We start from the raw sequence: 17,173 nt of genomic DNA, 5'->3' as shown, positions 1-17,173 counted from the left end.
ATGTTACGTCACAACTGCAAAATGCGTAACTGGCGAAGTTCTTAATTTAATGGACAAGCCTTCAACATCTTGCATTTCCGATTAAGGACAAAAAATTATAATATATTTGGCGGACAGGCAGGAAAGTTGACACCGGCACCGGTCCGCGGACCGGCGGTTGAGAACCAATTTTGTAGAATAACAACTGTACAACAGATTTTCACAAACTGCAGCTGAAGTACTTTATAAAGTCAGGTCTTAAACAATTAACTAGATTTGGTGTGACATTTCTCTGGTTTTATAAAAATAATTGATTTTTCAAATGTACAAACAAGAGTTTTTCTCAATGATTACAAATTCTGTAAAAAATACAAACCTATCTGTTGACATGACTGAATATTTTGAGGAGTCCATATTCCAACGCCTGTCCCAGTTCCACATGTACTTGTTGGATCTCCAATCAGTTCAAATCCAGCGTTGCAGGAATAGTCAACAGATGTACCACCCACATAAGCAGTATTGACACCTAAGTTGGGGGTTCTTGTACCAGTTCCAGTAGTTAGAGTAACTGGTTCAGGACAAACTGTAAAAACAGAATGTGTGAGTGTGATTTATTAAATCAAAAGGTAATTGTCTCATTGCCTAAAATGAATTAAGCAAAGCAAAAATAACACTTTTTAGGCTCATGTAATATAACCAAAGAAAACGCAACTAAGGAATCATTCCATATATTTGATGTACACATATAGAAAAAAAAGAATATAATTCACCGATTTGTACACATTGTGGATTGGCGGTCCACTCATTGTTTATACACATTACTGTTGCTCCACCAGTTGGTTCAATGACAAACCCGGCATCACAGACATAATCATATGTGTCACCCGAATTATAAACCATAGACGGTGGAGTCATAGCATTTGGAATAGTTGGTGGATCGCCACATTCTAAAAAGTAACACCAGTTAAAACCTATAATTCTGGAAAAGAATGACTATTAAGGCCTTTTAGCAGAGTTTAGCCATCGATAGAATTGTTGATTTTTTAACATATACCATAAATAAATAAAATATAGATTGTCTCGGTACATCACACTAAAAACTAACGTTGTAAAACAACAATATTATAAAGGATACATGACGTTACAATTAAAATTATAATGCAAAAGAGAACTAAATAAGTAACACTTAATCTATGCTTACTGAAAATTGACCTTTCTAAACATCCATGCGGTCGAAAAAAGTTATTCCTACCAGAACACCACAAAGTACAAAACACTTAACCCTTTATACCAGGGGTTTCCAACCTTTTTTACACCGTGGCCCCCTTTGAAAATTTTGATAAATCAATGGCCCCCAATTTTTTTCAACCTTTTGCAAAAAAATGAGAAACGTCATTTTAATAAAAAAAAAGGTTTTTACAGTAACTGGTGGTTAGAGTGATAAAACGATATAAATACAACATAAACATGATACTAAACCTAGTTATTACATATTCTGTTGTGATGGTAAAAAAACATAAACACAATGGGGCTTGCACACTCTTGGAAACTCAAGATTACCAAGTACTTATTGTTGTACTAATATTTTTATTAAATTTTAATTTATTTCTTTTGTTATAGTGTAGTAGACTTAGAGATGATAATTTAAAGATATTACTGTTTTTCAATTTTTTTCATGGCCCCCTTGAAAAAGGCTTGTGGCCCCAGGTTAGGAACCCCTGCCCTGATTTAAACAAATATTTAAACTAAACTGTCCAAAACGCTTTACACACACAAATTGAGAGTCTATGACTAGGTAGAGGGTTAATGATGTCCGAATTTTCGATTTAAAAAAATAATCTGAAATTCAGACGTCGGTAATATATTTTAGGCAAAACTATGATTGCTCGATACATAATAAAGTCACAAAAAAATGATTCTAATAAAAATCCGTAGTTGCCTAGATAAGTTTTTTAATCAAGGTGCAGATAACCTGCAACCTTTGGTAAAAAAGCCATTCTTAGCTGTTTGGAACAAGCTTTAAACTATTTTTTACAGCTTTCAAACTACAACTACAGTAACTATAAAAATTGGCTCCATTGAGGCCAAACAAATTTATTTTTCTACCCTCGGGTGCCACACACTGTGGGTTGGCAGTCCAGGTTTTATCTGCTTGACATTGAACGGTGGCACCTCCAATAGGCAATAGGATAAAAGGGCTTGTACACGCGTAAGTATAAATGGCTCCAAACAGATAGGTTGTTGTCGGGGGTGTTGGAGCATTGGGAATGGTGGGTGGGTCACCACATTCTAATAAAAAGAAAAAGTTTTAAGAAACACAAAGTAAGAATAACAATGCCCACACAGAAGTAGGTATCATTTTGAACGTTTCAAATATTTTCTATTCATTTTGAACATAGTGAGAAGGCATTGATTGTAGGTATATAATATACTGCTGAGGCAGAAGGCAGAAAACAAGGAAACAAAGAGAAATACACTATCTAAACTTTGGTGTGCGGCAATTAGAATGTGGTTTCATAGCAGATAACGCCATCCATGTGACTCAGATATTAAAAAGAAATACTGGTAATTGAGGCTTGGTATGCATTGATATTAAACCAGAAAATAAGAAGGTTTTAGCAAATAGATATGGTACAAAGCAAATACACAAGGTACAAACTGGTCATAAATACTAATACAAAGTCTGAATCAGTGTACAAAAGAAAAGCAAGTAAACTTTTTTAGAAATACAATGAAGTCTCAAGCTAGACAGTAAATTTCAGTGGTTCTCCACCTTTTTAGCTCACGGACCGGTAACATTTCAAAACAAATTTTGCGGACTGGTGGACCTTTGATTTAATGAGAAATTTGCTGCTGTTTTTTTGATATCATAACTGTTATTCGTGGTTCTATTGGAAGTTTTTTTTTCAACTGGTCTTACAGTTTAAGGTTTAAGCGGGTTGTAGCCTCTGTTTTAACAGTTGGGATTGTGACGTACGATAAGTCTGAAGTAGACTGTTAACTCTTTGTTACGTCACAATGCTACAAATTACGAAACTGGCGAAGTTCTAAATTTAATAAACAAAGAGCCTTTAACATCTTGCATTTTGCAATTGAGATATAAAATTGTGTGGACCGGCAGGAAAGTTGACGCGGACCCGCAGTTGAGAACCACTGGTTTAGATGGTTCTGCATGTGTGGCACACCCCACCCCAATATAAAATAAAAACAAGACATGTGTTTTGAATGTTGGAAGCTTGCTTTATATAAAATTTAGCCAAAAGACAATTGGGCCCATTTTCTTATGTACAACTAATTAACATATACTGCAGCTATTCCAGTTGATGCCAGTACTGCCATTAGGCAATTTTTAAGCTTTCTATCTACGAAGCAGACATTGATGACCCAAAATCGGGTAATGGTGTCAAACAAAACATTGGTTCTTGTGGAAAGATTTAATAGTTTGGTACTTGGTTAAAAAAACGTCACGGTGCCAGTAAATGGGATTGCTCACATACCCCCCTCACAATTTGAGAACCCTTGGTCTGTTTCATATTTATAATTTTATGTTAACCAAGTGTTCTTTTTATGATTACAATTATAAGCTATTTTAACATAATTGCACGAAGTGATTATAGTGTGTTTAATCACAATAATAAATTAAATTAAGAAAGCAATATGTGTTACTAAACATGGAAACAAAACTGAGACAAACAATAGATAATATTTACTGATGCAACAAATGTACCATGCCACTCTCCCTTATATACCATGAGTAAACTAATTCAAACCTATTTGTTGGCATGACTGAATATTTTGAGGAGTCCATATTCCAACGCCTGTCCCAGTTCCACATGTGCTTGTTGGATCTCCAATTAGTTCAAATCCAGCGTTGCAGGAATAGTCAACAGATGTACCACCCACATAAGCAGTATTGACACCTAAGTTGGGGGTTCTTGTACCAGACCCAGCATCTAGAGTAACTGGTTCAGGACACACTGAAATACATAAAGGAGTGCTGGTAATGTACCTGTCTGCATTCCATAACTGTTGGCATCTAAAGAGCCACTCCATAATTATGCAGTATGTGCACCAATAACCATTTTAATTTACTATGAAAGCAACATTTTATTTCAGATGACAACAAAGGTAGTGTTTTGGTCAATCAATTTTACAAACAAACCGGAATGCAGTGTGATTTCAAATAGACATTGAATAGAGTACAACATTTTGTAAATAAAATAATTGTTTATCAGACAACAACATTTAAGAATTAAAAACAAATAATTAATAGAATTGACTCGAAAACAAGGGTAATTGAAATACCACAATGCTTAAAATGAGATATGCACAGCAAAAACAATGCGAAATTGCAACATGTGTGCCAGGTTATTCATATTTTGCCACAAAATAAATAGAACAATGCAATTTTAAGGTTGTTTCCCTTGGTTTATTGTCCTGTTAAGACAATTAAAGGTTAAGCATTAAATTTCCTGCTAATTTTTAGTTTGTTTACAGGATTCCTAAAGGAAAACAGAATTTAGGCACCCACAGTCTTCGCTTTAAAAACAAACTTTTATTGGGTTTAGTTTTAATAGACTTAAAAAATATATACTCAGTTGTGAAAAACAAATATAAAACTTAGAAATTTGATATATTTTGACTGACCGTACACTATTTGTTACAATCTCAATACAACAAATTACCTATTTGCTTGCATGACTGGGTATTGGCTGGGCTCCATACTCCAACACCTGTCCCAGTATTACATGTACTTCTTGAATTTCCAATCAATTCAAATCCAGCATTGCAAACATAATCAACAGATGTACCATCCACATAAGCAGTATTGACACCTAAGTTAGTGGTTCTTGTACCAGACCCAGCATCTAGAGTAACTGGTTCAGGACACACTGAAATACATAAAGGAGTGCTGTTAATGTAACTGTCTGCATTCCATAACTGTTGGCATCTAAAGAGCCACTCCATAATTATGCAGTATGTGCACCAATAACCATTTTAATTTACTATGTAAGCAACATTTTATTTCAGATGACAACAAAGGTAGTGTTTTGGTCAATCAATTTTACAAACAAACCGGAATGCAGTGTGATTTCAAATAGACATTGAATAGAGTACAACATTTTGTAAATAAAATAATTGTTAATCAGACAACAACATTTAAGAATTAAAAACAAATAATTAATAGAATTGACTCGAAAACAAGGGTAATTCAAATACCACAATGCTTAAAATGAGATATGCACAGCAAAAACAATGCGAAATTGCAACATGTGTGCCAGGTTATTCATATTTTGCCACAAAATAAATAAAAATGCAATTTTAAGGTTGTTTCCGTTGGTTTATAGTCCTGTTGAGACAATTAAAGGTTAAGCATTAATTTTCCTGCTAATTTTTAGTTCGTTTACAGGATTTAAGGAAAACAGAATTTAGGCACCCACAGTCTTCGCTTTAAAAACAAACTTTTATTGGGTTTAGTTTTCATAGACTTAAAAAATATATACTCAGTTGTGAAAAACAAATATAAAACTTAGAAAGATGATATATTTTGACTGACCGTACACTATTTGTTACAATCTCAATACAACAAATTACCTATTTGCTTGCATGACTGGGTATTGGCTGGGCTCCATACTCCAACACCTGTCCCAGTATTACATGTACTTCTTGAATTTCCAATCAATTCAAATCCAGCATTGCAAACATAATCAACAGATGTACCATCCACATAAGCAGTATTGACACCCAAGTTAGTGGTTCTTGTACCAGACCCAGTAGCCAATTCAACTGGCTCAGGACAAACTGCAAATACCAAAACAACAGAAAACCATTTTCAACAGGAACAAAAATATACACAAATCAAAACTAACATTGTATGTTGATCTGCATTCTGCATATCTAATCCCAATATATACCCAATTACCAGTAACTTACCAATTTGGACACATTGTGGGTTGGCTGTCCACACATTTAATTCGCATGTTACTCTGGCCCCACCCACTGGTGTTAAAGCAAACCCAGCATTACAAGTGTAATCGTACGTATCCCCTGATTGGTAAACCATGGATGGTGGAGTTGAAGCGTTTGGAACAGTAGGCGGATTTCCACATTCTAAAAGGTTATTAAATTTAAGTTACTATCTGAATCTAAAAATAAATAATAGAATACCTTATAATTTAATTGTTAACAAATTTGGACGAACTTGCTTAAACTGAAACTATGGGGTTACTGCATTATAAATATATTTTTGTGCATTATAGCTTTGCTTTTCAAGCACGATATATGATGTAATCAAAAGAGTTGTCTTTGTGTATTACTTTATTGGGTTTGTATTTGTAAAATATAGGTAAGTAAAATTTGTGTGGTTTTAGGCAGCCAATGGGTAAAAATGATTGTTAAAATCTGCTGCAGACTTTTAATCTTTAAGAGTAAAACAGATTAACAAGTTTCGAATATTTGCTATTGTAGCCATGTCTCTCTTACTTCAAATTTTATTACGATGGCAAATATTTAGTATAAAAGATGAAGTAACTTTGGTAAAATAAGCAAAACTGATCAAATTGAAACATGCTAACATATGTTTTCCAGCATTATAAGAAAAAATTGTGTTTAGCATCGAAAATTTAGTTACATTTATTGTCAATATTTACTTAAACAATAAGCTATTGTGAAAAACACTTAGGCTTAAATTAAATTGGAATTTAGTTTTCACATTAACTTAACCAATATTAAAAATGTTTAGCAGATTGTTTATTTGAAGGATTAAAATAAAATATAATGTTAACTTGGAATAATTCAACAACAAACAATTGAGAAGAAAAAATGCAAATACATTTCTACTACAAGTTGAATTATAATTTAAAGCTAATCAACTTGTCGTTAGGCATTCAACGCCAAATAAATAAAAAGCAGTTACTATAATAATCAGTGGAAATAATCAAAACATGGTAAGACTATTCTTTTCTTTTATAGACAAAATTTTATTTTCTACCTTGTTGTGCCACACATTGGGGATTACCAGTCCATGTTTTATCTGCTTGACATTGGACAGTTTCTCCTCCCACAGGTGTAATGATAAAAGAAGAATCGCAAGTGTAGGTAAAGGTGGATGAAAGCAGATAGGTTCCAGCTGAGGGCGCTGCAGCATTTGGAATGGTTGGTGGGACGCCACATTCTGTGACCCAAAAGTTAGAGTAATTTATGCATTGTGTTAATGTGTGTTATGTTTTTCCTGAGTTGAAGAATTGTGGGCTTTTGTTATTTTGAGGGAAAAAAAGGGAGGTCTTTCAGGTGAAATAGATCCAGTGGTTTAAAATATACAGCACAGCTTCCTGATTGTAGAAAAATCTGGCTTTTTTGTATACTTTTTTGTATGAAACATATGATAAAATTTTGAAGGGTGAGAGTATAAGTTATTGTTCCAAGTTTAGATTACACTTTGGAAAACAAAGTGAAGCAAATTTTATGCTGCTATTCAACGCTATTTCTAAAAAAAACAATTACATTAGAAAGTTGGACAAACTATAAGATATAAAACCAGGATTTCTAAACTGTATTTGCGCATTAGGTAATTGTGTTGATTCAAGCAGATACAAGTGAAAGCCATATCCTCGTAGATTTATCTTAAAAGTGTAAAGCAAAATGGTCCCTGACAGCTAATTACTTTATTAACCAGCAACAAATTGAATAGTCATATGGATTTTAAAAAACCCTAAAATTAATCGCTTCAACAAAGAAATAACGTATTAGGAAATCGTGTAGACATGCTTTTGTGTATTCAATTGTCTAATGCATAATTCCATTTTCATATATACCTATCTGTTGGCATGATTGGATATTGGAAGGATTCCATATTCCAACACCTGTTCCAGTAACACATGTACTTGGGGAAACACCTATTAGTTCAAACCCAGCATTGCAAACATAGCTGACCATCACACCATCCACAATTTCCGTATTGCCATTCAATTGGATTGTTCTGGTACCGGATCCAACAACCAAGTCAACTGGATCGGGACAAACTACAACACAATTAAACAACTCATAAATGACGAAAAGGTTGAATTGCATATTTGGAAAACAATGATGACTACGGGACACTAATATGTTTTGCAAACCAACAATCAGAATAACCTACCAATCTGTACACATTGTGGGTTAGCTGTCCACTCATTAGTGATACATGATACTCTTGCTCCACCAGTTGGTTTAATCACAAACCCTGCATTACAGACATAATCATATGTGTCACCCGAATTATAAACCATAGACGGTGGAGTCATAGCATTTGGAATAGTAGGCGGGTTGCCACATTCTAAAATACAAAAAAAGGTTAGAAAAGATTTGCGTGATTGGGCGCAAAGAACAACAATGTATATGTTAAAAGTATTTTCAAAACAAAGAATATAAGTGCTCTGAAGTATTTTAATTTAATTTGTTAATTAAAAGAGCAAGAAGTGTATTCTGTCTAATAAATTGAAAATCAAATAAAAAGCATTTACTTAATTATTCTAACAGTTTAGCAAGGTATTGAGTGGGTTGTTTATTCAAATGTGTTTGCTTTTTAACTGTTATAAAAAAGTCCATATTAACATTACAAAAAAGAAATAATTTAGTAAGTCAATCAAATTGAAATTCTGATGATATAATAAATGCAACAGATAACATAAAAAAGCTAAAACATTTAAAAAAAAATGTTTTTTTATTAATTGAAACATTTTATTTATACTCTAAAAACAACAAATTTTACCTAGTAGTATTTCAAAGTTGCTTTAAACTATGCTGTTTATCAAGGCTGTGTGTAGCCAAATATTTGTAAATGGCTGTATTTGTCTAATTCTAAATAGGGTAATCAGGTGGCACTAGATAAAGACAAATTACATTAAAATCTTGACAATCTTTCGCACAACTGTGCTTTATCAAGTCAAAGTAGAAATGAACCCAAATATTGTCCTTCTTACCTTGTGATGCCACACATTGGGGATTATCAGTCCAAGTTTTATCTGCTTGACATTGGACAGTTTCTCCTCCCACAGGTGTAATGATAAAAGGAGCATTGCAAGTGTAGGTAAAGGTGGATGAAAGCAGATAGGTTCCAGCTGAGGGCGGTGCAGCATTTGGAATTGTTGGTGGGACGCCACATTCTGTGACATAAAAATGAGTAATTATTGCATTGCGCTATTTTTCTGGTTTTAAGAATTGTGGCCTTGTACTATTTCGAGGAAGAAAAAATGGGTCTTTTAGGTAAAATAGATCCAGTGGTTTGAAATATACAGTAGAGCTTCACAATTGTAGAAAAATCTAAGAATAAATTGCAGCCTTAAGAAAAGCAATCCTCGCTTTTTTGTATGACATGTATGATAAAAGGATGGTAGTATAAGTTATTGTTCCCACGTTAGATTAAAACTGCACGCGAAATTGTGTATATTTTATGCTACTATTCATGGCCATTTCAAATAAAAACAAATAAATTAGAAGGTTGGCCAAACAAAAAGATGTTAAACCTGGGTTTCTGAACTCCATTTGCTAATTAAGTAATTTTGTTGACTCAAGCAGATACAAGTGAAAGCCATATCCTCGTAACTTTATCTTAAAATTGTAAAGCAAAATGGTCCCTGACAGCTAATTACTTTATTAACCAGCAACAAATTGAATAGTCACATGGATTTTCAAAATCCCTAAAATTAATCGCTTCAACAAAGAAATAACGTATTAGGAAATCGTGTAGACATGCTTTTGTATATTCAATCGTCTAATGCATAATTCCATTTTCATATATACCTATCTGTTGGCATGATTGGATATTGGAAGGAGTCCATATTCCAACACCTGTTCCAGTAACACATGTACTTGGGGAAACACCTATTAGTTCAAACCCAGCATTGCAAACATAGCTGACCATCACACCATCCACAACTTCCGTATTGCCATTCAATTGGATTGTTCTGGAACCGGATCCAACAACCAAATCAACTGGATCAGGACAAACTGCAACACAATTAAACAACTCATAAATGACGAAAAGGTTGAATTGCATATTTGGAAAACAATGATGACTATGGGACACTAATATGTTTTGCAAACCAACAATCAGAATAACCTACCAATCTGTACACATTGTGGGTTAGCTGTCCACTCATTAGTGACACATGATACTCTTGCTCCACCAGTTGGTTCAATCACAAACCCTGCATTACAGACATAATCATATGTGTCACCCGAATTATAAACCATAGACGGTGGAGTCATAGCATTTGGAATAGTTGGCGGATTGCCACATTCTGAAATACAAAAAAAGGTTAGAAAAAGATTTACGTGATTGGGCGCAAAGAACAACAATGTATATGTTGAAAGTATTTTCAAAACAAAGAATATAAGTGCTCTAAAGTATTTTAATATAATTTGTTAATTAAAAGAGCAAGAAGTGTATTCTGTCTAATAAATTGAAACTCAAATGAAAAGCGTTTACTTAATACTATTCTAACAGTTTAGCAAGGTATTGAGTGGGTTGTTTATTCAAATGTGTTTGCTTTTTTACTGTTATAAAAAAGTCCATATTAACATTACAAAAAATAAATAATTTAGTAAGTCAATCAAATTGAAATTCCGATGATATAATAAATGCAACAGATAACATAAAAAAGCTAAAACATTTAAAAAAAATGTTTTTTTATTAATTGAAACATTTTATTTATACTCTAAAAACAACAAATTTTACCTAGTAGTATTTCAAAGCCGCTTTAAAGTATGCTGTTTATCAAGGCTGTGTGTAGCCAAATATTTGTAAATGGCTGTATTTGTCTAATTCTAAATAGGGTAATCAGGTGGCACTAGATGAAGACAATTTTATTGAATTGTCAACAAGCTTTGCATGAACATGCTTTATCAGATCAAAGCAGACATGCACCCAAATATTGTCCTTCTTACCTTGTGATGCCACACATTGGGGATTATCAGTCCAAGTTTTATCTGCTTGACATTGGACAGTTTCTCCTCCCACAGGTGTAATGATAAAAGGAGCATTGCAAGTGTAGGTAAAGGTGGATGAAAGCAGATAGGTTCCAGCTGAGGGCGGTGCAGCATTTGGAATTGTTGGTGGGACGCCACATTCTGTGACATAAAAATGAGTAATTATTGCATTGCGCTATTTTTTTGATTTTAAGAATTGTGGCCTTGTACTATTTCGAGGAAGAAAAAATGGGTCTTTTAGGTAAAATAGATCCAGTGGTTTGAAATATACAGTAGAGCTTCACAATTGTAGAAAAATCTAAGAATAAATGGCAGCCTTAAGAAAAGCAATCCTCGCTTTTTTGTATGACATGTATGATAAAAGGATGGTAGTATAAGTTATTGTTCCCACGTTAGATTAAAACTGCACGCGAAATTGTATACATTTTATGCTATTATTCATGGCCATTTCTAATAAAAACAAATAAACTAGAAGGTTGGCCAAACTAAAAGATGTTAAACCTGGGTTTCTGAACTCCATTTGCTAATTAAGTAATTTTGTTGACTCAAGCAGATACAAGTGAAAGCCATATCCTCATAAGTTTATCTTAAAAGTGTAAAGCAAAATGGTCCCTGACAGCTAATTACTTTATTAACCAGCAACAAATTGAATAGTCACATGGATTTTTAAAAACCCTAAAATTAATCGCTTCAACAAAGAAATAACGTATTAGGAAATCGTGTAGACCTGATTTTGTATATTCAATCGTCTAATGCATAATTCCATTTTCATATATACCTATCTGTTGGCATGATTGGGTGTTAGAAGGAGTCCATATTCCAACACCTGTTCCAGTAACACATGTACTTGGGGAAACACCTATTAGTTCAAACCCAGCATTGCAAACATAGCTGACCATCACACCATCCACAATTTCCGTATTGCCATTCAATTGGATTGTTCTGGTACCTGATCCAGCAACCAAATCAACTGGATCGGGACAAACTGCAACACAATTAAACAACTCATAATTGACGAAAAGGTTGAATTGTATATTTGGAAAACAATGATGACTACGGGACACTAATATGTTTTGCAAACCAACAATCAGAATAACCTACCAATCTGTACACATTGTGGGTTAGCTGTCCACTCATTAGTGATACATGATACTCTTGCTCCACCAGTTGGTTTAATCACAAACCCTGCATTACAGACATAATCATATGTGTCACCCGAATTATAAACCATAGACGGTGGAGTCATAGCATTTGGAATAGTAGGCGGGTTGCCACATTCTAAAAAACAAAAAAAGGTTAGAAAAAGATTTGCGTGATTGGGCGCAAAGAACAACAATGTATATGTTGAAAGTATTTTCAAAACAAAGAATATAAGTGCTCTGAAGTATTTTAATTTAATTTGTTAATTAAAAGAGCAAAAAGTGTATTCTGTCTAATAAATTGAAACTCAAATGAAAAGCAATTACTCAATATTATTCTAACAGTTTAGCAAGGTATTGAGTTGGTTGTTTATTCAAATGTGTTTGCTTTTTAACTGTTATAAAAAAGTCCATATTAACATTACAAAAAAGAAATAAATTAGTAAGTCAATCAAATTGAAATTCCGATGATATAATAAATGCAACAGATAACATAAAAAAGCTAACACATTTAAAAAAAAATGTTTTTTTATTAATTGAAACATTTTATTTATACTCTAAAAACAACAAATTTTACCTAGTAGTATTTCAAAGTTGCTTTAAACTATGCTGTTTATCAAGGCTGTGTGTAGCCAAATATTTGTAAATGGCTGTATTTGTCTAATTCTAAATAGGGTAATCAGGTGGCACTATATAAAAGAGAATTACATTAAAATCTTGACAATCTTTCGCACAACCGTGCTTTATCAAGTCAAAGTAGAAATGAACCCAAATATTGTCCTTCTTACCTTGTGATGCCACACATTGGGGATTATCAGTCCAAGTTTTATCTGCTTGACATTGGACAGTTTCTCCTCCCACAGGTGTAATGATAAAAGGAGCATTGCAAGTGTAGGTAAAGGTGGATGAAAGCAGATAGGTTCCAGCTGAGGGCGGTGCAGCATTTGGAATTGTTGGTGGGACGCCACATTCTGTGACATAAAAATGAGTAATTATTGCATTGCGCTATTTTTCTGGTTTTAAGAATTGTGGCCTTGTACTATTTCGAGGAAGAAAAAATGGGTCTTTTAGGTAAAATAGATCCAGTGGTTTGAAATATACAGTAGAGCTTCACAATTGTAGAAAAATCTAAGAATAAATTGCAGCCTTAAGAAAAGCAATCCTCGCTTTTTTGTATGACATGTACGATAAAAGGATGGTAGTATAAGTTATTGTTCCCACGCTAGATTAAAACTGCACGCGAAATTGTGTACATTTTATGCTATTATTCATGGCCATTTCTAATAAAAACAAATAAACTAGAAGGTTGGCCAAACAAAAATATGTTAAACCTGGGTTTCTGAACTCCATTTGCTAATTAAGTAATTTTGTGGACTCAAGCAGATACAAGTGAAAGCCATATCCTCGTAACTTTATCTTAAAATTGTAAAGCAAAATGGTCCCTGACAGCTAATTACTTTATTAACCAGCAACAAATTGAATAGTCACATGGATTTTTAAAAACCCTAAAATTAATCGCTTCAACAAAGAAATAACGTATTAGGAAATCGTGTAGACATGCTTTTGAATATTCAATTGTCTAATGCATAATTCCATTTTCATATATACCTATCTGTTGGCATGATTGGATATTGGAAGGAGTCCATATTCCAACACCTGTTCCAGTACCACATGTACTTGGGGAAACACCTATTAGTTCAAACCCAGCATTGCAAACATAGCTGACCATAACACCACCCACAATTTCCGTATTGCCATTCAATTGGATTGTTCTGGTACCTGATCCAGCAACCAAATCAACTGGATCAGGACAAACTGCAACACAAGTAAATAACTTATACAAGATGAAAAGTAAATAGTATATGTAAAAACAATGATAGTTATTAAACAAATACATTTAATAACTCAAATGTACATTTAATGACGTTTTATAGCAAACAGTCAAGATTAACCTACCGATCTGTACACATTGTGGGTTAGCGGTCCACTCATTGTTGATACACATTACTGTTGCTCCACCAGTTGGTTCAATGACAAACCCAGCATCACAGACATAATCATATGTGTCACCTGAATTATAAACCATAGACGGTGGAGTCATAGCGTTTGGAATAGTTGGCGGGTTGCCACATTCTGAAATACAAAAAAGATTTGCATGATTGGGTGCAAAGAATGACAGTATATGTTTTAAGTATTTTCCAGACAAAGAACATTGGTGTTGTGAAATTGTTAATTCAAAGAGCCACAAGTGTATATTGTCTAATAAATTAAAACTAAAAAAAATTATTTACTTAATATTATTTAGTAAATCGGTCAAATTGCATTTCAGATATTATAATAAATGCAACAAAAACATAACAATCCAAATAGTTTTAAAAACAAATTGTTTTTTATTTATTCGAAAATTTTATTTAAACTCTAAACACAACACGTTTTACTAAATAGAGGTATCTCAAAGTCACTTTAAATTGTTGTGTTTAGTAAGGCTGTGTGAAACCAAATATTTGTAATTGGCCATATTTATCTAATTCCAAAAATGTAATCAGGTGGCACTATATAAATACAAATTGTATTAATGTCCTGACAAGCTTTTGCTTAACTGCGCTTTATCAGGTCAAAGTAGAAATGAACCCAAATATTGTCCTTCTTACGTTGTGATGCCACACATTGGGGATTATCAGTCCAAGTTTTATCTGCTTGACATTGGACAGTTTCTCCTCCCACAGGTGTAATGATAAAAGGAGCATTGCAAGTGTAGGTAAAGGTGGATGAAAGCAGATAGGTTCCAGCTGAGGGCGCTCCAGCATTTGGAATTGTTGGTGGAATGCCACATTCTGCAATATATTGCAGAATTAGAAAAAGAGCCAAAAAAGGTATGACGTTAATCTTCGAAATAAGGCCAGACAACCGTTTGTTTTCTAACATTGCCAGCGATGTTGATGTGATATTTGAGCTAAAGTATTGTGGAGGTGTTGAACATAACTTTGCTATTGAAATAAGCCTTTGTAAACTAAACACGAGTAGTTGTGAGGTTGAATATCGCTATGTGTGTGAAGGCGTGGGATGAAATAATGCAAAACTTGGAATTACCTGAAATTCAACTTTTAATTGCTGTGATTAGATTTTAAAACCTGGTAAAGGTAACCTGCTATATGTTTCACAAACCTATAGCCTGGCATGATTGGGTGTTAGAAGGATTCCATATTCCAACACCTGTTCCAGTACCACATGTACTTGGGGAAACACCTATTAGTTCAAACCCAGCATTGCAAACATAGCTGACCATTACACCATTCACAATTTCCATATTGCCATTCAATTGGATTGTTCTGGTACCGGATCCAACAACCAAATCAACTGGATCAGGACAAACTGCAACACAAGTAAATAACTTATACAAGATGAAAAGTAAATAGTATATGTAAAAACAATGATAGTTATTAAACAAATACATTTAATAACTCAACTGTGCATTTAATGACTTTTTTTTTTTTATAGCAATCAGTCCGATTAACTTACCAATCTGTACACATTGTGGATTAGCTGACCACTCATTGTTCATACATGTTACTCTTGCTCCACCAGTTGGTTCAATGGAATACCCGGTAATACAAACGTAATCATATGTGTCACCAGATTGGTAAATCATAGAGGGAGGTGCCATCGCGAATGGGATAGTTGGTGGATTGCCACATTCTATAGTGGTAAAAGGTAAATAAAATGTGATCATCAGGTAATTTAGACAGCCAAAAAGAAAGGGCTAACTTTTATGCACTTGATGACTTAAATGCCTCAACAAAAAAAGGTAAAAAACAAAAAAGTAAAAAAATGGCCTTTTGTACTAATTTAAAAGCTGAAAGGTATTCTTATTAAAAAAATAACACTACACACTCAGTTGTTAATAAACATAGTGCTTACAAATTTGGAAGAACAAATGCTAGTGACCTGTAATTTTTTGTGGATTATGTGAGATAGATTTAATCCCACCATTTTGAAACTGTTTTTTTTTCTATTGATTTTGGATAATTATACATTAGGGTTGTTGCAGACTTAGATGTTTTACCACATTACTAAAACATGTTGTTAAAGTAATATATACACGGTGCCTGCAACAAGTTAACATGCACCGAAGTTTTATTCCAAAGTTGTTTTTAAGTTATATTACATACTTTCAAGTTTATAGAACAGCTTTAGCTGTGAAATGCAAAAAGTAAAACTATTGAAGTGGTGCAAACAGTTGTATAAATATTTTATCACAATTCACTATGAATTTTTATATTGAGATCACTTAAAACTGAAGTAATGGTTAAATTTAGTTTTAAACGTTTGCCTTCTCGGCCAAATGTAGTAAAAATGAAATAAAAAAACGCCATGTGGTTTATTCAAAAACGAATAAGACAAAAAGATGCATTTCCCACCCTGTGGTGCCACGCATTGTGGATTAGCAGTCCAAGTTTTATCTGCCTGACACTCTACAGTGCCCCCTCCAGCGGGGGATAAGACAAATGGAATTGTACAAGTGTAAGTATAGGTGACTCCAGACATATAGGTTGTTGTTGGTGGTATAGGAGCATTAGGAATGGTTGGCGGGTCACCACATTCTGTAAAGTAAAACAAGTTCATTCTTGTTGTTGTTTTTCTGGCTTGCTCTGCTTGCATCATAGATCGACAGATTCGGCGAGTCTGCGATGGCTTTTCGGTGTACTATTGATACGGAAGCCGTAATCGTTGGTCATAAAGCAACTTCCGAGGGGCTAGATCACAGATGTTATTAAACACATATGTTTGTGTGTGTCTTTCATCAAGTTCATTCTTGTTAGGACTTTAAAAGGTGTGTTAATTAGAGTCCTATAACTGTTGAGAAACATCCAAATAAATGAATGTGAGAAGTAATTTTTTAAGAATAAGAAAAAGATTAAGAACCTAATGAGTCAAAGATGGAACATTTTTTCACATTTTACTTGGGGTATGATTACTCTTTTCGCAAATTTCGGCGTCGCACTAACACCTGTTAATTTTAAAGATATTCTTATTCCTATTGAAAGCAAATTGTATTTTACGTTGTGGTATTGGTTTTGCTATCATGC

At 33.6% G+C, this 17,173-nt stretch overlaps 1 protein-coding gene across 1 annotated transcript in view; it reads right to left on the bottom strand.

Moving 5' to 3' along the window:
• LOC146166723 (complement receptor type 1-like) overlaps nucleotides 1-17,173 on the bottom strand; it is a 47,397-nt gene that overhangs the window by 15,821 nt on the left and 14,403 nt on the right. The window contains exons 16-38 of the mRNA XM_083384802.1: nucleotides 16,505-16,687; nucleotides 15,606-15,782; nucleotides 15,252-15,458; nucleotides 14,738-14,920; nucleotides 14,043-14,219; nucleotides 13,695-13,901; nucleotides 12,875-13,057; nucleotides 12,049-12,225; nucleotides 11,726-11,932; nucleotides 10,906-11,088; nucleotides 10,083-10,259; nucleotides 9,760-9,966; nucleotides 8,940-9,122; nucleotides 8,117-8,293; nucleotides 7,794-8,000; nucleotides 6,971-7,153; nucleotides 5,914-6,090; nucleotides 5,575-5,781; nucleotides 4,665-4,871; nucleotides 3,750-3,956; nucleotides 2,086-2,268; nucleotides 750-926; nucleotides 356-562 (exon numbers count right to left, since the gene is read on the bottom strand). Coding sequence (XP_083240928.1) covers nucleotides 356-562; nucleotides 750-926; nucleotides 2,086-2,268; nucleotides 3,750-3,956; nucleotides 4,665-4,871; nucleotides 5,575-5,781; nucleotides 5,914-6,090; nucleotides 6,971-7,153; nucleotides 7,794-8,000; nucleotides 8,117-8,293; nucleotides 8,940-9,122; nucleotides 9,760-9,966; nucleotides 10,083-10,259; nucleotides 10,906-11,088; nucleotides 11,726-11,932; nucleotides 12,049-12,225; nucleotides 12,875-13,057; nucleotides 13,695-13,901; nucleotides 14,043-14,219; nucleotides 14,738-14,920; nucleotides 15,252-15,458; nucleotides 15,606-15,782; nucleotides 16,505-16,687 — 4,383 coding nt within the window. The remainder of the gene's footprint in view (nucleotides 1-355; nucleotides 563-749; nucleotides 927-2,085; nucleotides 2,269-3,749; nucleotides 3,957-4,664; nucleotides 4,872-5,574; nucleotides 5,782-5,913; nucleotides 6,091-6,970; nucleotides 7,154-7,793; nucleotides 8,001-8,116; nucleotides 8,294-8,939; nucleotides 9,123-9,759; nucleotides 9,967-10,082; nucleotides 10,260-10,905; nucleotides 11,089-11,725; nucleotides 11,933-12,048; nucleotides 12,226-12,874; nucleotides 13,058-13,694; nucleotides 13,902-14,042; nucleotides 14,220-14,737; nucleotides 14,921-15,251; nucleotides 15,459-15,605; nucleotides 15,783-16,504; nucleotides 16,688-17,173) is intronic.

The sequence above is a fragment of the Ascidiella aspersa genome, chromosome 1, assembly GCF_963924565.1.
Source record: "Ascidiella aspersa chromosome 1, kaAscAspe10.2, whole genome shotgun sequence".
NCBI lineage: Eukaryota > Metazoa > Chordata > Ascidiacea > Phlebobranchia > Ascidiidae > Ascidiella > Ascidiella aspersa.
Note: the sequence above shows the minus strand (reverse complement) of the source record. Positions and strands in the feature narration are given on the sequence as shown.